At 63.4% G+C, this 23,572-nt stretch overlaps 1 protein-coding gene across 3 annotated transcripts; it reads right to left on the bottom strand.

Moving 5' to 3' along the window:
* Positions 1–1,062: 1,062 nt before the first annotated feature.
* On the bottom strand, positions 1,063–21,359 carry PRPF40B (pre-mRNA processing factor 40 homolog B). 3 transcript variants are annotated; one of them, XM_034792615.1, is made up of 26 exons: positions 21,187–21,359; positions 20,240–20,383; positions 19,525–19,599; positions 19,058–19,085; positions 18,717–18,742; positions 18,346–18,423; positions 17,513–17,623; positions 17,089–17,209; positions 16,201–16,225; positions 15,568–15,732; positions 14,588–14,705; positions 14,266–14,330; positions 13,758–13,922; positions 12,778–12,886; positions 9,066–9,216; positions 8,057–8,190; positions 5,638–5,776; positions 4,896–4,987; positions 4,269–4,385; positions 4,055–4,192; positions 3,241–3,336; positions 2,769–2,849; positions 2,377–2,479; positions 2,202–2,263; positions 1,962–2,081; positions 1,063–1,673 (listed from the first exon to the last, which is right to left on the bottom strand). In XM_034792615.1, exons 1-26 carry the CDS (start codon positions 21,202–21,204, stop codon positions 1,581–1,583), a joined length of 2,574 nt encoding a protein of 857 aa, XP_034648506.1. In that variant the 5' UTR covers positions 21,205–21,359; the 3' UTR covers positions 1,063–1,580. The 3 variants fall into 3 exon arrangements, with proteins under 3 accessions (XP_034648506.1, XP_034648507.1, XP_034648508.1); XM_034792616.1 differs by having other exon boundaries at positions 5,638–5,752; positions 21,187–21,351; XM_034792617.1 differs by lacking the exons at positions 19,058–19,085; positions 21,187–21,359 and having other exon boundaries at positions 20,240–20,286.
* Between the last annotated feature and the right edge of the window lie 2,213 nt (positions 21,360–23,572).

Below are 23,572 nucleotides of genomic sequence, written 5' to 3'. Positions count from 1 at the left end.
AGGCCTCAGCCCTGCCTGGAAGAGCTCCTAATCCACGCGCTAGTCCTCTTCTGAGGCCAGCAGCCTGGGAGGCTGTCCCGAACCCCGTAAGGGAGCTGCGCTGGGAATCAGCCCCCCACCACACCCACCTTTCCCACCCTGGGCCCGGTTATTTTTCAGAGCAGACCAGCACTTTACCCCACCCACTTCCTGTCTCCCTCGCAGCCCTGGGCGTTGAGCTCCTGCTCCGTCGCCCGGGGCTGCACCAACACTATTGGAACGAAAGGGACCAAGGCCCAGGCGGTGGCTGCAGCGGGGCTGCTGCCTGCCCCCGCCGTGCCATTCTCGCTCTGTAGCTAGGTGTGACTTTTTGTACATGTGAAATATACTGACTGTTGTATGCAGCCCGCTGTGCACCCTTCCTAACGCCGGGAGACCCACCGATCCACCCAGCCGCGGCCCGGGCCCGGCCCCAGGCTTGGGGGCGATGAGGGTTCTACTGGGATGTGCTCAGCCTGCATTGATGCTGGGGATGCTTGAGACCTCCCTGTCCCAGCCATGACGGAAGCAGGGCAGGTTGGTCCCCCAGTGCCCAGGTGTGGCTGAAGGTGACTCACCCTGTGAGCCAAGCCCTGTGCACATGCGGGTGCAGCCACGGCCACCGGGGAGGGCGTTTGTCTCTGGGTTGGGGCGAGAGCAAGGGAGTGGTTGGGGTTTTCTATACCCAGTGCCCTCTGTGCTCTGTACTGAGCCACTACGGCCCCAGGGCTGGAGACCACCAGAGACGGCCTCCTGCCTCTTCTCAGGTGTCTGCTCCCCCCACGGCGGTTTGATCTGCCAGCTCCTTGGAGCTCCCACCCCAGCACCAACAGGCCGAGCCTGCCAGCTGCTCTCTGCCAGGGGCTGACGGCGTTTGGGGGGGGGGGGGGCCCCCACCCCCCCCCTGGGCCAAGGGGGTGGGGGGGGGGCAGCCCCTTCCCTGGCACATGACAGAGCCCCCCTGCCCCTCCCGTCAGCTCTTCGGGGGCTGGGCCACGCCAGGCTGGCCACGTGCAATGGAGTATGAGACGGCAGCCGCCAGGCCACATTTATAAATATTATTATTTAAAAAAACCCCTTTAATTCCCAGAGTACGAGAGGCCCGAGGGTCCCGGCTACTCAGCAGCACACGCCCCCGCGGGGAGCCCCAGGCACCCACGATCCTCGGCGCCAGGGCCCGGGGGCATCCACGGAACCACGTGTGAGAGCCAGCTCCGAGCCGCATTCGCCCCAGGGCCCCACCATCCAAAGCGCTGCCGTCCTGGGGCCAGTCCTCTGAGCGCCGAGGGGCCAGCCCAGCGGAGGTGGTCACAGCAGCCCCGGGGGCGACAGGTCCTCGGGTGCAGGGGGGATCCACAGGGACGGGGGAAGGAGTCCTGGGCGGAGCGGGACACCCCCTCTCTGCTCTCTCGGGAGCCCCCAGTCCTGGGGCAGAGCAGCAGCCCCTCGCCCGCACCGAGCTGTCCGGAGCCTCTCCCCAGGCTGGGCAGGGGGTGGAGAGCTGAGGGGGCCCCACAGGGGCCCCAGGGAGCCCCAGCTCAGCGACAGTCCCGCAGACCTGGCTACTGATCGTCATCCAGCTGCTGTAGCAGCGTCCGACGCCGCTTCTCCAGCTCGCCCTCGCTCGGCTCACTGTCCGACGTGTCCCAGACGCTCTGCGTGGGGGCAGGGAGAGAGATCAGGGGAGCAGCCTGCCTGCCCCCCAGCTGGTGGCCCGCCCCCTTGCCTGCCCTGCATCCTGCCCCACAGCTGGCACCCCGACCCCTACCTGCCCCACTGCCTGCCCTGCATCCTGCCCCACAGCCAGCATCCGACCCCCTTGCCTGCCCCACAGTCGCCATCCTGGCCCGCATCTGCCTCTAGTCCCTCCTAACCCCACCCTTATCCTGCCCCCCTCTTGCCCCCCAAAGCCAGCACTTCCACCTCCCCTACCCCCCACTTACCTTCTCCCTCTTGAGGCTGCGCTGGGGGGAGCGCCGTCGCCCCTCCGCCCGCTCCGGCTCCTTCTCCTTCCCCTTCCTGCCTTTCTCTTTCCCTCGCTCGCCCTCGCTCTGGGGGCTGTTCTGTAACACAACGGCTGGGGCTCAGGGGGGCAAAGCTGAGACGGGGGTGGGGGGGGGGAGATTCCACCAGCACCCTCCCCGCCCCGGGCTTGGCACCATCCCCTCCCCAGCTGCACTCACCGATTTGTGCCTCTTCTTCTTGCTTTTCTTCTTCTGCTTCCTGGACTTGCGGGAGCTGAGATCTGCGGGGAGAGGGAGTGTCATGCGGCCGCCGCCAAGGGGCCCAGCTGCGCCCGGGTGCCATGGGCCCAGTCCCTCCCCCTGCCCACCTGCCCAGGGTTGCCCCAGTGCCCACCTGAGTCAGGCGAGGAGGAGAGCTCCGAGCCGGACTCCGAGTGATTCCGCTTCTTCCTCTTCTGGGCCCGTTGGTGATGGGACTCCAGCTCCGACTCTGAGCCCTGGCGGGGCAGGGAGGGGAGGGGGTTAACACTGCCCAGGCTGGCCCCCCTCACCCCAGCAAACCCCTCTGAGCAGGACCTGATGGACCCGGAGCCCCCCAGGCCCTAAATCCCCTGCTCTCCCCCACCCGTCCACCAACACCACTGGGCATCCGCGCTGCTCAGGGCTCCAAGCCCAGCTCCGGCCCCCTCCCTCAGGGCTGGCTCTGGGTGGCCCCAGCACACACAGGCCCAGGGCCTCGCCCTGCTTCCAGCTGCCCGGCCCCCCGGCCCTGGCCCCGGGTCTCACCGACTGCGAGCGCTTCCGATGGTGCTTCCTGCCTCTCTTGGCGTGTTTCTTGGCCTTGGCGTGGTAGTGCTGGCACTCGTTCTGCGGGGCACAGAGCCACAGCCCGTCAGGCCCCAGCCCTGCAGGCCCCACAGGGCCGGGGCCACTCAGGGCACAGCGAGGTGGGAAGGAGACAGCGGGTAGCCCAAGAGCTGCCATCCCCTCCACATGGGACCCACAGCCTCCCGGGACACAGAGCCCCAGGACCCCCCCCCCCCCCCCCCGGCCCCCGCCCCCCCCCCTCCCCACCGGGCCCCAGAGGTCCCCCCCCCCCGGGCTCAGTCCCACTCCCTCCACATAGGGTCCTAGAGCACCCGCCCCCCTCCGGGCCCATCCCCGTCCCCTCCACACAGGGCCCCGGACCCTCTTGCCACCCAGAGCACGGCCCTGTCATCCCCTGCCTGGCTGGGGCCAGGCCCTGCCCCCTCCTCACCTCCACCACCTGGAGGAACTCCCTGAAGAGCCGGATCCGCTCTGACTCCAGCGTGATCTGCTCGAAGGCCAGGTCACTGACAAAGCGTTCCCGCACCTGCAGAGACAGGGAGCTGGGGGACAGCCGGCCCCTCCCCAGTGGCAAAGCCCACGGCACGGCACGGCCACCCCCTGCCCCACAGCATGGCCAGCCCCCCTGCCCACGGCACGGCATGGCCCCTGCCCCATGGCACGGCACGGCCCCTGCCCTGGGGGCTAGAGCAGGCTGTCACCTGCTGTCACCGCGCTCTCTCGGGGGCCTTGGGTGACTCCTTCAATCTCTAACCTCAGCCATCGAGCCAAAGATTGGCAGGAAGCTCCCTGAGTTTGGGGGGAGCGGGGAGGACCCATGCACAGTAGATGGGGACAGCTCACACCAGCACTGCCCTGCAGGACAGCCTGGGGGTGGGGAGGGGTTCGGCCTGGTGAGTGATACCAGGGTAAGGGGGCCCTAGAGGTGGGGAGGGGCTGGGGCCAGGGAAGTGATGCTGGGGGGAGAGGCCCGGCCTGGTAAGTGACACCCGGGTGAGGGGCTTGGCCTGGTGAGTGACACCCGGGTGAGGGGCTTGGCCTGGCGGGTGACACCGGGGTGAGGGGCTGGGGCCACGGAGTGACACCCGGGTGAGGGGCTGGGGCCAGGAAGTGACGCTGGGGTGAGGGGCCCCGGGGGTGGGGAGGGGCCGGGCCCCGTGAGTGACGCCCGGGTGAGGGGCTCGGCCTGGCGGGTGATGTTGCCCGGGGGCCGGGCGCTGCAGGGGAGCGGGTCCCCCCAATACCTCGTCCCAGGATACGCCGGGCTCCAGGGGCGGGGCCGCCTGCCTCAGCATGCTCTTGAAGGCTGCTTCCCGGCGGCGCAGTTTGCGCACTTCCTCCTTCTCCCTCTCCCGCTCCCGCGCCTCAGCCTTCTCCAGCAGCTGTGGGGCAGACACGGCGGGGTTAACGCCTCGGGTGGGGGCCAGGCCCGGCCCCGCCTCACCCCACCCCACCTACGCTGTTAAAGGTGAGCTTGATGTTGCCTGCGTCCAGCGTGGCTGCCCTCTTGTCAAAGCTGATCACATGGGCGAAGTCCTCGAAGGTTGTGTTCACCTCCACGCCGAAGCCACGGTCCTGCCAGGACAGAGGCAGGGTCACCCGCGTCCCATCCCATCCCCCAGGGCCAGCCGCGGCTGTGCCCAGAACAGGGCGAGGGCAGGAGGTCATGGGGGAGTCCCCAACCCCCTGCACATACAGTGTGGTACAGAAAGAGGATTCACTTCGCCCTAGCCCTGAAATGCAGCCATCTCTGGGGTGGGGCATGGCAGCTGTTTAGGACAGGATGCAAAGAACAGGCCCACATCCAGCGCAAAGCATGGGAGTTTTAGAGAGGCAGAATGAAATGAGCGGAGCTGGACTGCGGCCCGGATTAGCCTATGGCTTGGGGTGATGGCTTCACACTTCATCCACAAGGTGAAGCGCACCTGCAGAGAGAACAGGAGCCTGGCAGGTGGGCACGCAGGGCCGGGCAGAGGGGCTGGGCCATTCCAAGGCCCTCTCCACACAGCAGGACAATCGGGGGCTGGGGAAGCTGGTCAGACAGGACCCCAAACCCCACGGGCAGAGGCAGCTGCATGCCCTCACCTTTAAGATGTCCTTGATGATCTTCTTCTCGTCATGGAAACGAGCCTTGAGATCCTCCACGTAGAATTTAAACAAGTCCAGGGGGGTAGAGCCTGAGCAGAGGGGGCGGCGTTACAGGCCCTGCCAGGACACCCAGCGTGGCACCAGGAGGAGGGGCTGCCGGGCTCCAGAGAAGCCCCCAGCGCACTATGCTCCTTAATTAATACCCCGCCTCAGGCAGGCAGGTCATTGCACAGGGCAGTCACATCATGAGTGAGCAACAGAACCCAGGAGTCCTGGCTCCCAGCCCCCTGCTCTTACCCCTAGTCTATTCTCCAGTCCCCTCGTTAAGCACTTGATGCAGCCTTGCTGGACACTGTCAGATGAGGCCCAGGAGGTGAGCGGCAGCTCACTAGGCCCCAACGGGGAGGTGCAGGAAGGGGACCCGGCCAGGGCGGGGATTGGAACCCAGGGACGCCCAGTGCTCAGACCCCTCATCTCTGCTTCAGCATCACAGCCTCTGCCCCCTCGGGCGAGTCCCTTCTCCTCTCTGCGCTTTCCCAGCTGTAGTTGGGGGGGGAGGGGAGGGGGGCGCGGCGACGCTACCCACCCCACTGGGCCCCCCGGCTCTACCCGGGAGCAGGAGTTCCCCTCTTTCAGGCTCCTGCTGCAGTCAGGGCTGGCCCTTTAACACGCCTCCCCCAGGGGCTCCAAGCCAGGCGTCGGCTCTCCCCCATGGTCCCGCGGCTACGCCGCTCCTTACCGGGCTGGCCCAGCATGTTGGCAAAGCGGGCGTCGGCGCTCAGCGAGGGGTACAGCTCCATCCAGGTGGACATGGAGTGCAGCTGCCCCCTGTCGTGCAGCTCATCCAGAAAGGCCTGGGCAAGAAGCAGCCTGTTATTCTACGATAGAGCGAGAGAGAACTTGGAGATCAGCCCCTCCCCCAAACACACCTGCGCCCGGGGCACAGCAGAGCCCCACCCCCCACGGCCCCTCCAAACAGCAGGGGGAACGGCATGGCTCACACGACCCCTCTGCTGTGAAACAGGTCATCAGAATGGCCATACTGGGTCCATCGAGCCCAGTGTCCTGTCTGCCGACAGCGGCCAATTCCGGGGCCCCAGAGGGAATGAACAGAGCAGGGAATCACCAAGTGATCCATCCCCTGTCGCCCATTCCCAGCTTCTGGCAAACAGGCCGGAGATACCATCCCTGCCCAGCCTGGCTAATAGCCATTGATGGACCTGTCCTCCAGGAACTTCTCTAGTTCTTTTATGAACCCTGTTATAGTCTTGGCCTTCACAACATCCTCTGGCAAGGAGTTCCACAGGTTGACTGTGCGTTGTGTGAAAAAATACTTCCTTTTGTTCGTTTTAAACCTGCTGCCTATTAATTTCATTTGGTGACCCCTAGCTCATGTGTTAGGAGAAGGAGTAAATAACACTTCCTTATTCACTTTCTCCACACCCGTCATGATTGTATAGACCTCTATCATATCCCCCCCTTAGCCGTCTCATTTCCAAGCTGAAAAGTCCCAGTCTTATTAATCTCGCCTCATACGGAAGCCGTTCCAACCCCCTCATCATTTTTGTTGGCATTTTCTGAACCTTTTCCAATTCCAATTCTCTCTGTGGAGAGAGAGACGGGCCACGGAGAGAGCGAGCCCTGGGCTACGGGCCGTCTGCACAGCCACAGAAAGAGGGAGTCAGGCCACGGCCCGGACTCGCCACCACCTGTGATCCTGCCCCAAACACAGAGCCAACTGCGGCATCAGCTGGGGACACGCCAGGTGGCTTGGCCTTAGGAAAAGGTCTTCAGTAGCTGCTGCCCCCTGCTGGCCACTCCCTGCATAGCAGGTCCAGGGCACCCAGGCTGGGGTAACAGCTGGATCCCCCCCAGAGGTCGCTCTGCCCGAAGGGGGTTCAGCTGCCCCTGGCAGGGGGCGGTTATCTGCGGGCAGCAGGGCTGGGTCACTGCAGGGATGTGGCGAATGAGGACAGGACAGGAGTCGAGAGGGAAGCTGGGACTGGTCTCTGGTTTACTGGGTTCTAGACCTAGGTTCTAGTCCTGCTCTGCCTCCGGCTGCCTCGGGAACCTTGGACGAGGTGCCGGGTGGGCTCCAAGTGCTGCAGCCGGGCCCCTGTCGTGCAGACGCTCGCTGCGGAGGGGGCTGGTGCCGCAGTAAATCTGCCCCCTCGAGAGGCGGTAACTAGGACGAGGGACGAGTTCTCCAGCTGGCCTAGCGCTGCCTGCCCCGGGGGGGGTCTGTCAGCCTAACTACGGCTCTCGGGCTGGGCATTTTCCACCGCCCTGAGCTATGCAGCTAGGTCAGCCTACGCTGTATGTACAGACCTGAAGGGTAGAAGGATCTGGGCTACAAAGCTCCCGGAGCCCCTCCCTAGGAGCAGAGGCAACGGCCCTCTGCTCGGACCCTGCTGCCAGCATGCAGGTGGCCAGGTGCTCTGCGCGCTGCAGGGCACCCCCTGGCGGCCGCCTGGGGAATGAGATCTATGGGCCCCTTAGACCTGTGTGGGGATGTTCACGTCACCTTTCCTTAGTGCCCCGAGCTGGTGTTCACTTGGGCACAGGGAGGGGAGGGGACTGATCCGCCTCCGGCTGTAGTCTCAATCCCAAACTCCCTCTGACTTCCAAGCTGCAGAACCGAGCCCTGAGTGACCCATCCAGCCTGGCATGGAGTCGGGAACAGAACCCAGGTGTCCTGACTCCCAGCCCTGCCGTCCTGTGACACAGAACAGTCACGTCCTGCCGTCCTGTCCAGGCACCTGACCCCGTGGCCATCGCGGCCAGAGCCGGGGGGAGAAGGACAGGAAGGGGAGAAGCTGCCCAAACCAGAACTGCTGGAACAACTACAGGAGGAGGCATTCCAGTGACCAGGGGCCAACCACTGAGCTCTTTAAACCCTGTGGATGTGCAATGACCAGTCCTGCCCTGGGCATGGAAGGGTTACAGCTTATAGTGACCAGACACTGAGCTCCCTCCAGATGCACCCTCCCCGCAGCCCAGCACCCTGACTCCCTCCCGGCCAAGTCCTTGATGCCCCCCAAAGGGGCAGGCAGCCTCCAGCTAGACCTACAGGCCGCCCTGCTCTGCCAAGCCCAGACCAGAGCCGTCACCCCCCGCTAGGGCGTCACCACCTCTTCCAGACCCCAGGGCACGGATACCTGGAAAGCCTCTCTATTCTTCCGCTGCTGGCGCCTCTCACGCAGCCTCGTCTTCTCCTTCTCCTCCTCCTCCTCCTTCTCCAGCGTGCGGATGTGCTCCTCGAAGCAGATCAGTGCATCCTCCTTGTCCATGTCTGCAAGAGGCGCGGGGAGGGGGGGTGAGCGGGGAGAGCTGGCACCGGGCGGGGTAGGGCAGGGAGGAGCTGGGGGAGCAGGGGACCTGGTGGGATACAATAACAACCCTTTGCCCCTCGTCTAGAGGGACGTCCCATGGTTACAGAGCAGGGGCTAGAGCAAGGCCTCTGGTTCTAGCCCTGGCTCTGAGAGGGGAGGGGAGGGAGGTTCAGTGGGTTAGGGCTGGGGGCTGGGGCCAGGACTCCTGGGTTCTACCCCAGCTCTGAAAGGGGACCCAGCGGGTTAGAGCAGTGGAGCTAGGCACCAGGACTCCTGGGTTCTACCCCTGCCCCTAGAAGGGGTGGGGGCCCAGTGTGTTACAACAGGCAGGTCTGGTGGCCAAGACTCCTGGGTTCTACCCCAGCTCTGGGTGGGCAGTGAAGTCTGGTGGGTTAGAGCAGGGGGGGCTGGGACCCAGGACTCCTGGGTTCTACCCCTGCCCCTAGAAGGGGTGGGGGTCCAGTGAGGTAGAGCAGGAGAGATCCAGGTGGGCAGTGAGGTCTGGTGGGCTAGAGCAAGGGGTGGGGGAGGCTAGGCACCAGGGTTGCTGGGAGAGGGGAGAGGGGCAGACGGTATAATGGTTAGACAATGGGGAGCAGAAGTCCTGACTCTCAATCCCCTTGGAATGTACCATCTTGGGGAGACAGGTGGGGTCCTTGGAGCACATCTGTTGGAAGGGGCCCCTGAGACTAGGGAGATGGGTGCAACCAGATAGCACCTTTCTGGGAGAAAGGGTGTGGCTGGCTTGTACCATTGATCTTGGGGCGGGGGAAGGCGGCAATGGCTGGCCTGTACCATTGATCTTGGGGCGGGGGGGGCGGGGGGCTGCCCTCACTCTGCAGGTCCTGGTCCTCGGCGAAGGTGGGGTTGTCCATCAGGTACTGCTGGGCCTCGGACCAGGTGGTCTGGAAGCTGACGTTGCTCATGCTGTCCAGGATGTTCTTCAGGGCCTGGATGTTCCGCTTGCGCAGCTGCTTGGCGTGTTCCTGCGTGGAGGAGACGGGCCGCGTCAGACGCCCCCGCCGCAGGGACCCAGCCTGGGACACACGGCGCCCCCCCCGCCTCCCACGGCCCCCGGCCCGCTGCCACGGCCCCCCCCCACCCGCTGCCACGGCCCCCGGCCCGCTGCCACGTTTCCACCGCCTCCCGCCCGCTGCCACGGCCCCCCCGCCTCCCGCCCGCTGCCACGTTCCCATCGCCTCCCGCCCGCTGCCACGTTCCCACCGCCTCCCACCCGCTGCCACGGCCCCACACGCCTCCCGCCCGCTGCCACGGCCCCCCTGGCCCCCTGCCCGCTGCCACCGCCCCACACGCCTCCCGCCCGCTGCCACGGACCCACATGGCCTCCCGCCTGCTGCTACGACCCACACAGCCCCCTTCCTGCTGCCACGGCCACCCCAGGCCCCTGCCCACTGCCACGGCCGCCCACCCACTGCCACGGACCTACACGGCCTCCCGCTCGCTGCCACAGTCCCCCAGGCCCCCCGCTCTCTGCCATGGCCCCACACGGCCTCCCCCGGAGCAGCCGCCACTGTGGTGCAAGCCGATAGCGCCAGTGGCCACGGCCCCCTCCCCCAGCAGGTGATGCTCCCCCTGAGCTGGGCTGGCCAGCAGCACTGCTCTCACCATCCGGGCCAGAGGCACGCCGGGCCCTGGGGGGCCACGAGGCGCTGAAAATGTGATTACAGGTCTGTCTCATCTTACGCTGGGGTATGTTCCGCGGTCAGCGCGTAAAGTGAAAATAGTCAAACTTACCTTGAGTTCAATGGCGGGCGGAATCGCCCACACTACAGGTACAGTATTAAAACTGTTAATTTTTTCTTTTTGTTTTTGCCGACCAGGTAAAGCTGAAATCGTGCATGTTAAATGTGCGTAAGATGCGACAGACCTGTACAGCCTAAAGCAAAGGAAATCTTGCTCCCCCTCCAGGGCTCTGTCCCCTTCGAAGCAGATCCCCCCCACCCGTCCATCGCACAGGCTGAGTGCCAGTAGCACACACACACTGGTTACTCTGACTCCATAGGAAACATAAGGGGGTGGGGAACATTTTGACTTTGAATAAGGGGTTCCCGACCTGAAAAGACTGAGAAATGCTGGCGAGCTGCGTAAGCCGGGCCGGAGAATCACGCCCCAGGACCCCTCATCCAGCCCAGAGCCGGGGTGGAGCCACAACTTCCCATTTACAGACTCCCGATTGACCCCCTCACGCCTGGGTGAGCCGTTCGATGGTTAATTCCCCACAAAATTGTGCCATATTTCCAGTCTGCCCCAGCCCCTGGGTCTTGTTCTGCCTTCGTAGGAGCCCGGAGCTCTCAGACAGCTCCCCACGTACGTTCCTACTGTGACCATGTGACGTTATGAGTGTAATATAATATCTCATTGGAAGATGACAGGGCCAGAAAGAGTTAATTAACTCACAGACTGACCTGACCCATGGCCGAACTTTAGAGACTGGCTAGGAAGATCTGTAAATGAACAGAGCTTTGAAATGCAGCCGGCAGTGTTAGAGGTAGAAGGGGAGATGTTTGCTCAGGGCTTGTGATGGAAGCAAACAAGTCTTGTCTATTGCTAGAGCTTTGATTCAAAGATTGAAAAAGGAATATTAACATTTAGGAAGACACTTGAGGGAAATGGTATTATTGTCTCTCTGGCTCTTTGAAGGTTGTGGTGACCTGGATCTGAACTGTTTAATGGATAAATGACCCTGTGCTAATTGCCAGGATGTTTGGGAGAAGGAGAGTTAGGCCTATTGTTTTCTCAGGCCAAGAGGCTGCTGGAAATGTATAAAAACCCTGGGACACGATCCTGCTTCATCTCAGATCTGCTCTGGGTTTCAAGAGGGGGAAACCTTAAGCCACAAGGATTGAGATCCCCAGTCACTGACGGGAGCCACCCTGAATATGGACATTGGACTATAACCTCTGGACTATTTCTAAAAGGACTTTTGGCAACTACAAGCTCATCTCTGCTGTGTCTGAACCTCAAGAATTGAACTCAAGTCTGTCTGTATATTGATCTTTTCACCAACACTCTCTCGCTTTTCTTTTTTAATCAATTTTAGCTTAGTTAATAAGAATTGGCTATAAGCATGTGTTTTGGGTAAGATCTAAGTTATAATTGAACCTGGGTCTGGGGCTGATCCTTTGGGATTGGAAGAACCTTTTCTTTTATACGATGAGATCAGATTTTCAGTAATCATCATCATATGTTTGACGTGCGTGTCTGGACGGAGGCCTGAGGCTGGGCACTTTAAGGGAACTGCCTTGTTTGGACGTCTGAGTAACCAGGGAGGTCCTATAGAAGCTGTTTTGGGCTGGCTTGGTAAATCTAAGCACTGGAATAACCACCAGCGTTGGGGGTTTGTCTGCCCCGGTCTGTTTGCAGTTCACCCGGATTGAGTGACCTCAGCTGGCTCCCACGGGCAGCACCGTCACACACCAAGTCACTGCTTAGCCTTCTCTGGGATCCACTAAGTTGACTGAGGGTCTTTGCTCTCTCACTGTCAGGCGGGTTTTCCACGTCTCTTCTTGTGACTCTTCTCTGAACCCGTCCCCATTTGTCGCTCCCGTTGGGAAGTGCGGACACAGTATCCAGTCTCACCAGTGCTGCACCCAGAGGTGACACCATCTCCCTTCGTCTTCTTGCTCAGGCGTCCACCCATCACTTCGCCCTCTGAGCCACAGCACCGCACACGCCTGCTCAGCTGTGGCCACATGGACCCAGTCCCTTTGCCAGGAGACAGTGCCCCGTCCTGCCAGCTGACCTACCCTCCCGGCTCCTAGAGACGTGACCTGCGGCTGCATTAAACCACTGGACGTGCCCAGTTTACGACACAGCCGATTACTCAGTTGAATCACTATGTCCTGCTCCGCACACTCAGCTGTCAGCTGTGAACGTTTCCTGTACAGATTTTATACCCTCTCCCAGATCCCTGACAAAGCCACTGCAAAGCCCTGGGCCCCGTGGGGGCATGACGAGAATTCCATTTACACCGGTGCCCTGGGATCGAGCCGCAAGCCAGTTTAGACGCCAATCAGTATGTGCCACATGGGTTTTGTGCAGCATTCGTTTTTAATCAGGATGGAGTGTGATGGCAGGGCGCACCGCACCAATGCCTGGTGGGGTCACACGGGCCCTACAGCGTTATGGGACAGCCTGGGCTCCGTGCCGACGCCAGACGGGGTCACACAGGCCCTACACCGTTATGGGACAGCCTGGGCTCCGTGCCGACGCCAGACGGGGTCACACGGGCCCTGACACCGTTATGGGACAGCCTGGGCTCCGTGCCGACGCCAGGCGGGGTCACACGGGCCCTGACACCGTTCTGGATTGTGACAGCCGAGCGCTCTGCACTGACACCAGGTGGGGTCACACTGGCCCGTCACCGTTCTGGATTGTGACAGTCGAGTGCTCCGCACTGACACCGGGTGGGGTCACACTGGCCCGTCACCGTTCTGGATTGTGACAGTCGAGTGCTCCGCACTGACTCCGTGTGGGTTCACACTGGCCCGTCACTGCCCTGTGCCACAGCTGGGACCCGCCATTACCTTCTCCTTCTTGGCCAGGAAGAACAGCACGTCGTCGTAGATCTCCTTGCGGTCGCGCTCGGGGACCACAGCCCAAACCTCCTGCTCCCCGAACATCTGCTCAGCTTTCCTGGGAAAGGAACGGCCGGGACAGGAAGTTACTGGGTTGGCTCCTCACTGCGCACCCGGGCCCAGCGAGGCCACGCAGCGAGACACTTCTCCCCATGGGGACGGAGCCAGAGCGCAGCCAGCAGGTGGGCATACTGACAGGGCAGGGGGCGGCCCGGCTCCTGCGGGCTCAGGGGCAGAGGCGATGGAGATGCCTGGAGGGACTGACGCAGTCGGTGATTTCTGACATTAGCAGGGGCTCCTCCAGCTGCTTGTGAAACTGCCCCTCTGGGCCGGGGAGATGCCCCAGGGAGGGCTCCCCCACCTCCCCAGAGATTGCTTCCCTCAGTCATTTCCAGAACAGCCTCCCTGGGCCCCGCCTGGCCAGTGACACTCACCTCCCCGATGTAGTCTAACTGGGGACCCCGGAACCTGCTCTCAGCCCCACTCCCTCCCTCCCCACCCGCAGGCTGGCTACAGACCGGCCACAGACCCAGCAGAACAGCCCACAACGGACTCGTACCTCTCTACTGCCAGGGAAGGGTGATCTGTGGCTAAAGCAAGTGGCACCAGGACTCCTGGGTTCTCTCCTGGTTCTGAGAGGGGAGGGGGGGGGGGGGGGCTGGGAGCCAGGACTCCTGGGTTCTTTCTCTGGCTTGGGGAGGGGAGGCGCACAGGGGTTGGTTGGATCCTGAATGTTGTTAGCTGTCTGTGTGCGTGCTCTCCTAACCTTCCACCTGCTCTGGGACCCTCTATCCAGCACCCCAAGGCCAGGTCCCATAAACAAAGGAGTCCCCCTCAACAGGCAGGAGGCGACACCCCTGCCTGGCTGCTCTCCCCACACGGCCTCCCAGCCCCTGCCTGGCCCCTCTCCCCCCGGCGCCCGCCCACACCTGTAGCGGGTGATGGAGCTCATTCGCTCGTGCTGCTCCAGGAACCGCTGCAGCTCCTCCTTGGCCTCCTTGGCCCTCAGCCGAGCCTCCTCCTTCTCCTCCTTCTCCCGCTGGGCCTTGTAGGCATTGAAGGCCTGCTTCTTCTCGCTCAGCTTGGGCAGGGCACTGGGCACAGACCGGACGGGCTGGGCTGGGTTAGAGGCCCTCACTGGCGGCTGCTGAGGGGCCAGCATCGAGGGCAGAAACGGGGGCACTGGCTGGAGGGGCTCCCGAGTACTTCAGCACCGGCCTCTCTCAGCAGTGGGCGTGTGGGGAGTGGGTGCTGGCTGGAGGGGGGCTCCCGGGTACTCCATTCCCAGCCTCTGCCAGGGGGCGCTGTGGGGAGCGGGGCAGGAGTGCTGGCTGGGGGGGGGCGGGGTTACTCCCAGGTACTCCCTGCAGGGGTCTGCACTCCTGCACGCAGCCAGCGTGGAAGGGGGGCGGTGCTGGCGGTGGGGCTGGTCCCTACCTGTACCGCGGATCGTCCACTATCATCTTCATGGCCAGCTCCCACGAGGTGTTGGAGGGAACGCCCTGACACCAAACGCTGGGACTCAGCTAGGACCGTGCCAGCCCCGGGCCCCTGGCCAGTCCCCAGCCCCCCACAAACAGGCCCACTGCCCTAGCCAGCCCCCCACCTTGGCCAGCCCCAGCCCCCCCCCCCGCCCCGCCCCCCCCCCCGGGCCCCCAGCCCCCCCCACACCCCCCCCCCCCCCCCCGGCCAGCCCCAGCCCCCCGCAAACAGGCCCCCTGCCCCGGCCAGCCCCCCGCCCTGGCTCCCTCCTCCGTACCTTGTCCTTCAGCAGCTCCTTAAAGGCCAGCTTGGCCTCATCCTTGGTGCTCCAGCTGCAGGCGCACCTCTCCCCGGCCCCCCCCTCCTCCTCCTCCTCCCGCCGGCCGGGGTCACCACTGCGCCGGGAACACAAACACACCGGGGTCACGGCATGTAACGCTGGGGGCTGCGCCCCAGGGAGCTGCAGGAGGAGCGGGGGAGGGGCACAGGCTGGGCTGGAGGGGGGCGTCCCGCTTGGCTCAGCAACACTCACTCCCCGACGGGGATCCCGGGGGAAGGGCCGGGGGGCCTGTCGCTCCCCGGCAGGAGGGATCTTAGGGGAAGGACCAGGGGCCTCGTTGCTCCCCGGCAGGGGGGATCCCGGGGGAAGAGCCGGGGGTCCCATCGCTCCCCGGCAGGGGGGATCCCGGGGGAAGGGCCGGGGGCTGTGTCGCTCCCCGGCAGGGGGGATCCCGGGGGAAGGACCGGGGGCGTCGTCGCTCCCCGGCAGGGGGGATCCCGGGGGAAGGGCCGGGGGTTGCGTCGCTCCCCGGCAGGGGGGATCCCGGGGGAAGGGCCGGGGGCTGCGTCGCTCCCTGGCAGGGGGGATCCCGGGGGAAGGGCCGGGGGCTGCGTCGCTCCCTGGCAGGGGGGATCCCGGGGGAAGGGCCGGGGGCCCCATCGCTCCCTGGCAGGGGGATCCCAGGGCAAGGGCCGGGGGCCCCGTCGCTCCCCGGCAGGGGGTGCATTCGGCTGCAATCACATCTCCTGGCCGGTCACTGTTGTCTCTGTTCCACTCTCTGGAGCAAGGCTTGACACCATGGGGCCCAGCTCTTGCCCGGGGTATCCTGCGGAGCTGGGTGTGCCCGGCGTCCAGACGGGCCTGGCCAAGGATTCTGGGGCTAACTGGCCCCCGGGCGTAGCATCCGAGGAGACCAAACGCCCCTGATACGTGTGGGGGGTCCCTGCTCGCAGCTCCCCAGCCCAGGTCGCCGTCACCTGCTGGTCACTTCCTCCTGCTGCAGGGCAGCCTCCTCCGGGCCTTCGGCCAAGCTTCCCAGCACAGGCGTCTCCTGCTCCTCCCCACCCGCAGCCTCCGTGTCCGTGGTGGCGGCCGAGGACAGGCTGGGGCTAGAGGCGGCTGACGGCGTCTCCTGCTGCTTCCTGGAAGAGCAGAGAAGGCCGGAGCCTGGGTCTAGTGAGACACATAGGGGAGGGGGGACAGAGGGCCCCACGCAGAGCACTGAGGGCCAGTCCCCTGGGCTCACGGCTCAGTGGGGCCCACCACCCATGAGGGGAAGGGTGGCTTCTGTAGGCCCCATGCCGGGGGGTGGTCTCTGCTCTGCCCTCCCCACGTCACCCCAGCGAGGGAGGTACCTGCCCTCGAAACCCATGGCCTTCCGGAGGGCACGTCCCTCTCTGACCCCCAGGGGGCCCTGTTCCTGAGCACACCCCCACCCCCCGGGGGCCCCCGTTCCTGAGGGCCCTGCTCCTGTGTCCCCCGGGGAGGGGGGGGGGTGTTCCTGAGGGCTCTGCCCCCCTCTGGGCCCCGGGGGTGCCGGCGCCCTGCTCTTACCGCCCTGGGTCAGAGCTAACGGGTCCAAGCCCCGGGGGCAGACGCCAGCCACTCACCCAGCCTCCTCCTCCTCGATGAGCGCTGCAAGGAGGGAAACAAAGAGCCCGGCCATTACTCGGTGCCCGGGGGGGCGGCGCCCGGTGGCCAACGTGGGGACATGTCACTGCGAGGAGCTCTGCCTCTGTGCCCGATAGGTGCAAAGGGTTGAAGCTGCTCCTGGGGCAAAGCAGGGGGCCTGGGGCACGTAGCTGGTACGATCGGCCAGCTAAGGACTGGCTGCAACCGACCCGCTTCGACACAAGATCTGCCAGGCACTGGGAGCCCCAGGGGCTGAGCCTAATGCCAGGAGTCGGGCAGGGCCGCGCGGGCTCAGCAGGGCGAGGGCCGGAGAGGTGCCGGAGGCTGGGCTAAGGGCTGGGCTCTGACACACAGGCTCCCCGGGACCAAGAGACAGGAGCAGACTGAGAATGGCATATCCACAGCAGGCGGCTGGTGGAGCCCGGCACTGCCCAGCCTCAACTCCGGCTTCTCCTCTGCCTCCCGGGCCGCGCCCAGGACAGGGGGGGCTGGGCCCTGCTAGCTAACAACCCCCTGTTCTGAACAGGCTGCTGGGGGTGCAGCGGGTCCCTGAGATCTCGAAGCAGGAGTCTAGTGCAGTGGGACTCCTGGGCAGAGCTCAGGGGAGACGCAGGAGGGCTGGAGCCCGGAAGCCCAGGCTCGGAGGCCTGCCCTCATGGCAAGGGTGATCACTAGGGGGTCTGGGACCGCTCACAGGCTGGGGCACAGAGACCCAGGGTGCACTGGCTGCATTCCCAGCCCGGCCCACGGCAGGGTTACCCTGCAGCCCAGACAGAAGCATCAGCCTGGGGCACGGGGGCATCTGCCCATGCTCCCGAGGGTGTGTTGCCCTGGTCCCCAGCTCCCTGGGCTGCCGCCCCCTTTACCCTCCAGCTCGTCGAGGTCCCGGGGCTTGGTCCAGCGCGACTCCTTGCTCTGGGAGTTGTAGTAGTAGGACTTGCCCGTGTCCGACTTGTACTCCCTCCAGGGACACTGGGAGAGCAGCAGCTGTGGAGGGAGAGAGCAGGGCGCCATGTGGAGGGAGAGAGCCACCAGCCCATGCCAATGGAGGGCACTGACAATACCGGTGCTTAGGATGGAGGCAGGACTCGTGGGGAGCGGGCCAGTGGGTCACAAGAGCTGAGGTCTAAATCCTCATGTTATATTCTGCCTCCCTAATCTCCTCCTGGACGCACACGCACATTTCCAGTGGCCCTCTAGCACTGCTGTGCAGCTGTCACTCAGCTGCTGCGCCCCACCCCAGAGGTGGCTGCATCTCAGTGCTGGGTGAAGGGCTCTGAAGGAACTCACCTCTGCTTTGGACTTCAGCTCATCCGGCTTCTCCCAGGTGGACTGCTTGGAGTTGCAGTTGTAGTAGTAAATGCGCCCGTCCGGGGCCCTGTGCTCACTCCACGGGGGCTTCTGGCCACCACAAGCAAGAGCAGGGTCAGGAAGGTCCAACCAGCGCCCTCCCCAGTCCTACCCCCAGCTGCCCTCCCCAGGCCACACAGCCCCAGGGCCATGCAGCCCACCAGGGCCCCTGCCCCAGCCCCCTCCCTGTACAGCAATGGGCCAGCTCCTGCTCCCACGGCAACCAGCAGCAAAACTCCAGATGACGCCAGTTGGGTCAGGATTGGGCCCGCCGAGCCACTCTCCGGGGTGGTGGAAATGCTGGTGTAACTCACCCCACTGGAGTAAGGGGCAGGTGGCCACGTGCCATGACCTCCCCACGGTGCTCAGTGGGGAGCGGCGCCCCCTGGTGGCAGGATCAGGCCCTTGGGGCTTGTTTGGCTTTTCCTGGCCCTTGTCCACAGCTCCTCCCCAGGAGTTAAGCCGGGATCTGGCTGGGACTCGGGTGACCAGGCAGCAAGTGTGAAAAATCGGGACGGGGGTGGGGGTAATAGGAGCCCATATAAAAAAAAGCCCCAAATATCGGGACTGTCCCGATAAAACTGGGACATCTGGTCACCCTACTGGGAGCACACACACTGGGGCACCGGAATGGGGCGGGGGGGCAGGGGGCCAGAGCCCCCCACTTTTAGGGTGCTTCTGCCACTCCTGACACACATCCGACCGCTGAGGGCTGCGTCACTGGCCAGCCACGCCCCCCCCCAGAGCCACGGAGAAGGGACGGGACACGCTACCTTGCGGGGGGCGTCCTGCATGGGGGAGCCGCTGCCCATCAGGCTCTGCTGGACGGGGGCCACCATGGGATTCGGGAGCTGGTGGGCATACGAGTGACAAGAATCAACTCCTCTTCTGAGCTCTGCTGGTGCCCCTCAATCCCGACTCCCAGCCCCCTACTACCCCAGCCCTGCCCCCGCAGCTCTGCTGGTGCCCCTCAATCCCCACCCACAGCCCCCTACTACTCCAGCCCTGCCCCCGCAGCTCTGATGGTGCCCCTCAATCCCGACCCGCAGCCCCTGCTATTCACGAGGGTTAAGAGGCTGGGATGAACGCTCCTTAGGGATGGGGGGAGCCTGTGCAGCAGTATTGCTGGGGGGGGGCTACTCACTGTGGGTGCTGGCTGGGCCGGAGCAGCTGGAAAACAAGAGCCAGATGTTACTGGGATGGTCGGGGGCTGTCAGGTCCTGCACTCAGAGTGGGGGTTACAGATCCCCAAGAGAGACCGGCAGGGCTGGGCACCCAGCATCATGCACAGGATCGGGCCCCCTCAGGATTGGGCGTGACTCCCAGGTGCTCCCCTGGGATGCAGCAATGTTTCACCCTCCTCCCTGAGCCGCTGGGGGCGGCAGAAACTCCAGACAGCTCCCCCCTCCCCTGCTAGGATGGACCGGCCCCCCTCTCGTCAGCTCCCCTATGGACCACCCTCCTGCGATGGACCCTGGGACTCACCGCCAATTGGGTCTGTCCCAGGAGCCGCCTGCCAAAAGAGAAACGGGGCCATGAGCCGCGGGGGTTGCGGCTCGGACCCGACCCGTCACCAGACTCCCCCGCCCAGGCCCCCTGAATCCCTCTACAAACCCCCATGGGAGCTCAGAACCAGCCCCATCTGCAAGGGGGAAACTGAGGCACGAGGCCAGCCACTGACTGTTCCAATGCTGCAGCGAGCAAGTCAGGAGCAGAACTGGAAAAAGAACCCAGGAGTCCTGGCACCCCGCCCTCACCCCAGGGTGGCACCTCATTTTAATGCTGAGCTCTGCTCTGGAAACAGGGATTGGGTAGTGGGGCCCCCGCGGAGAGGGGCAGGACAAGGGCATGGAGACCCCTCTACGTTCCACCCCCAAGTCAGCCCAGGCAGCCCCTGCCGCCGGGCCTGGGCATGGCTGGCTGGACAACAGGGAGGTTACAGGGCTGCTCACCACACCAGGAACAGGACCAGCTGGCACCCCCGGCATCAGCATCCCCGGCATCATGGGAGGCACCATGGGTGGCATCTAGGGGACAGAAAGGTGGCACGTCAGCCTGGCAAGGCAGCCGGCAGGCACGGGGCCAATGGAGCCGGGGAAACCGGTTCAGAACCCCGCCCTGTGATCCCCGCCCGCGTCCATGGAACACCGGCAGCATGGCTCCGATCACAGGATTGGGGCCAGAGGGACGCGGGGGATGAGGCCACAGAACCTACGTCTGCGTGGGGCTTTTCCCAACATCTTTGTCGTCGAGGTTTAACAGAAAACTTTTGGCTGCAGAGAGCCCTGGCCCAGCCAGCCCTTGCCAGAGCCCAGCCCCCTCCCCTTAGTTACGCTACTCAGCCACTTCCCCCACTTCTTTCAGCCTGGGAGAGGGACTGACCTGCAGCCGCAGGGTCATGAGACCAGAGCTGGGATAGAACCCAGGAGTCCTGGCTCCCGGCCCCCCTGCTGTACCCCACCAGACCCCACTCCCCTCCCAGAGGTGGGATAGAACCTAGGAGTCCTGGCTCCCAATCCCCCCCGCCCCGCAACCAACCAGACCCTGCTTCCCGGATGATGGGTCCCAGGCGTGCGATCCATGGTCCTGCACTGACATTCCACCCCAAGTGGAGGCTCAAGGGGGGCCCTGGACTCAGACAGAGAGAGACGAAGGGAGTGGCTTTACCTGTCCTATGGGTGGGGGCCCTGCCATGGGTGGGAGCAGAGGCGGCATCATGCCAGGGGGCATGGGGGGCATCGCTGGCGGTCTCTGCCCGATAGGAGGGAGTCCCATGGGGGGGAAGGGAGGGGGGATTCCAGGAGGAGGCATCTAGGAGCAAGAAGAGACAGGCTGCATGATGCGGCTCAGACCGGCCCCAGGGCAGCCCCCCTACTGAAGGGACTGGCCCTGGCCAGCCAGGGACTCCACCACCACTGCAGCTACTCGGGCAGACACCTGGCACCAGCCACTGGTGCAGCTCGCTCAGGGTGTCTCCTTGTCACCACCGCAGCACGTCTGCACGGGGCTTCGCACCACCGCAGCTCCCCTCGTCTGCCAATGCGGCACAAACTGCCCCGTCTGAGCTAACGGGGAGCAATGAGGGTGCGCACGCACACATACACACACACACACGCACACAAGCACATAGACATGTATACACACATATGCACACATGCATACGCATACACGTGCACACGTGCGCACACTCACATGTACGCACACACACGTATACACAAAAGCATACACATGCATGTGCACACATGTACGCACACACACATGTATGCACATGCATACGCATACACGTGCACACGCGCACACTCACATGTATGCACACACACACACACGTATACACATACACATGTATGCGCACACACACGTACGCACACACATACACACGCACCCACACATATACACACATGCATACACATACATGTACACATGCACGCACACACACATGTACGCACATGCATACACATACACGTGCACATGCGCACACACACACAGCCAGTGTACTGAACTTTGCACAGTCATCCCACACGGCCAGGCCAGCAACTCCCGCTTTGTGCAGCGCTCTGGGACGGCTGGGTCATGCTGGTTTGGTTAGTAAGCGGTGCTGGGTTCGGGTAACTTACGAAGGGTGGAGGCATCATCGGGGGGGCGGTGGGAAACGGGGCCGGCTGCCCTGCAGGGCCGCTGCTGGAGTCCGGAGCCGACTGTCAACAGCAAGAAAAGAAATGCAGGAAACAGCTGGTAAGAAAGGATGGTCTTGTGGTGAGAGCAGAGGGGGCTGGGCGTCAGGACTCCTGGGTTCCATGCCCAGCCCTAGCTGGAGTGCTGTGCAGTATCTGACATAGGGGATCCTCGTGCAGACACTAAATCGGATCTTATTTTAATTAAAATAGACACCGGAAAACAAGCGAAGCAAAGGACAGCGAAGCACAGACTAAAGAGAAGCCGCATCTTCCCCGAGATGGATGGACAGGGGCTGTGTATGGGGATGGATGGATGGATAGACAGACAGAAGATGAGTATGGGGACGGATGGATAGATAGAAGGTGCATATGGAATGAAAAGATAGTTGGACAGAGGGTGTGTATGGGATGGATAGATAGAGTGTATGGGGATGGACAAATGGATGGATAGAGGGTGTGTATGGGGACGGATGGATAGAGGGTGCGTATGGGGATGGATGGATGGAGAGATGGATGGTTGGATAGAGAGTGCGTATGGGGATGGATGGATAGTTGGATAGAGGGTGCATATGGAGATGGACGAATGGATGGATAGAGGGTGCGTATGGGGATGGATGGATAGATGGATGGTTAGATAGAGGGTGTGTATGGAGATGAACAAATGGATGGATAGAGGGTGTGTATGGGGATGGATGGATGGATGGATGGATAGAGGGTGCGTATGGGGATGGACGGATAGATGGATGGTTGGATAGAGGGTGTGTATGGGGATGGATGGATAGATGGATGGTTGGATAGAGGGTGCGTATGGGGATGGATGGAGGGTGCATATGGGGATGGATGGATAGAGGGTGCGTATGGGGATGGACGGATGGATGGATAGAGGGTGCGTATGGGGATGGACGGATGGATGGATAGAGGGTGCGTATGGGGATGGACGGATGGATGGATAGAGGGTGCGTATGGGGATGGACGGATGGATGGATAGAGGGTGCGTATGGGGATGGACGGATGGATGGATAGAGGGTGCGTATGGGGATGGACGGATGGATGGATAGAGGGTGCGTATGGGGATGGACGGATGGATGGATAGAGGGTGCGTATGGGGATGGACGGATGGATGGATAGAGGGTGCGTATGGGGATGGACGGATGGATGGATAGAGGGTGCGTATGGGGATGGACGGATGGATGGATAGAGGGTGCGTATGGGGATGGACGGATGGATGGATAGAGGGTGCGTATGGGGATGGACGGATGGATGGATAGAGGGTGCGTATGGGGATGGACGGATGGATGGATAGAGGGTGCGTATGGGGATGGACGGATGGATGGATAGAGGGTGCGTATGGGGATGGACGGATGGATGGATAGAGGGTGCGTATGGGGATGGACGGATGGATGGATAGAGGGTGCGTACGGGGACGGAGGGATAGAGGGTGCGTATGGAGATGAACGAATGGCTGGATAGAGGGTGCGTATGGGGATGGACGGATGGATGGATAGAGGGTGCGTACGGGGACGGAGGGATAGAGGGTGCGTATGGAGATGAACGAATGGCTGGATAGAGGGTGCGTATGGGGATGGACGGATGGATGGATAGAGGGTGCGTACGGGGACGGAGGGATAGAGGGTGCGTATGGGGATGGACGGATGGATGGATAGAGGGTGCGTATGGGGATAGACGGATGGTTGGATAGAGGGTGCGTATGGAGATGAACGAATTGATGGATAGAGGGTGCGTATGGGGATGGACGGATGGATGGATAGAGGGAGGGTGCGTACGGGGACGGAGGGATAGAGGGTGCGTATGGGGATAGATGGATGGTTGGATAGAGGGTGCGTATGGGGATGGACGGATGGATGGATAGAGGGTGCGTACGGGGATGGAGGGATAGAGGGTACGTATGGGGACGGATCAATCTTTATTTTCAGAGCACCGCGCTCCCCGGCAGAGCCTGGTCCGCGGCTCCCTGGGCGGAGGATGATCCAGGCGTGTAACTGCTGACGGCTCCTGTGTGTACCGAGTTGGGTGTCTCAGCTCTCACGGGGCAGGTGTCACATTGTGACCCCTCTCCCCTCGGCCACAAACGGCTGCTGTGGGCTCCTCACTGGCGAGGCCCAGGGATGAGTGGGCTGCTCCTTCTGGGCATGGGTGGGGGACCCCAGGGCAGGCTGAGGCCCCCCCCCAAGCCCAGGGGCAGCGTGCGGTGCCCACTGCTCCTGGGCAGGGAGAAGCCCCAGCCCGGGGGCACCGCCCCGAGCTGCCAGCCCTGGGGGGGGGGGCGCTGTGCTGGGTGGGGCTCCCGGGGAGGGCAGTGCCGGGG

Source organism: Trachemys scripta, chromosome 16 (assembly GCF_013100865.1).
Source record: "Trachemys scripta elegans isolate TJP31775 chromosome 16, CAS_Tse_1.0, whole genome shotgun sequence".
NCBI classification, from domain to species: domain Eukaryota; kingdom Metazoa; phylum Chordata; order Testudines; family Emydidae; genus Trachemys; species Trachemys scripta.
The sequence above is the reverse complement of the archived record's forward strand: the minus strand, read 5'-3'. Positions and strand labels throughout refer to the sequence as shown.

Coding starts and splice junctions, on each gene's coding strand:
- PRPF40B (XM_034792615.1), bottom strand. Junction 19,086..19,524: donor CTGGTCCTGTTCCTGGTGTG/GTGAGCAGCCCT, acceptor CTCTTTTGGCAG/GCGGCTCCTGGGACAGACCC. Junction 14,706..15,567: donor CAGGAGGAAGTGACCAGCAG/GTGACGGCGACC, acceptor TTCCCGGCGCAG/TGGTGACCCCGGCCGGCGGG.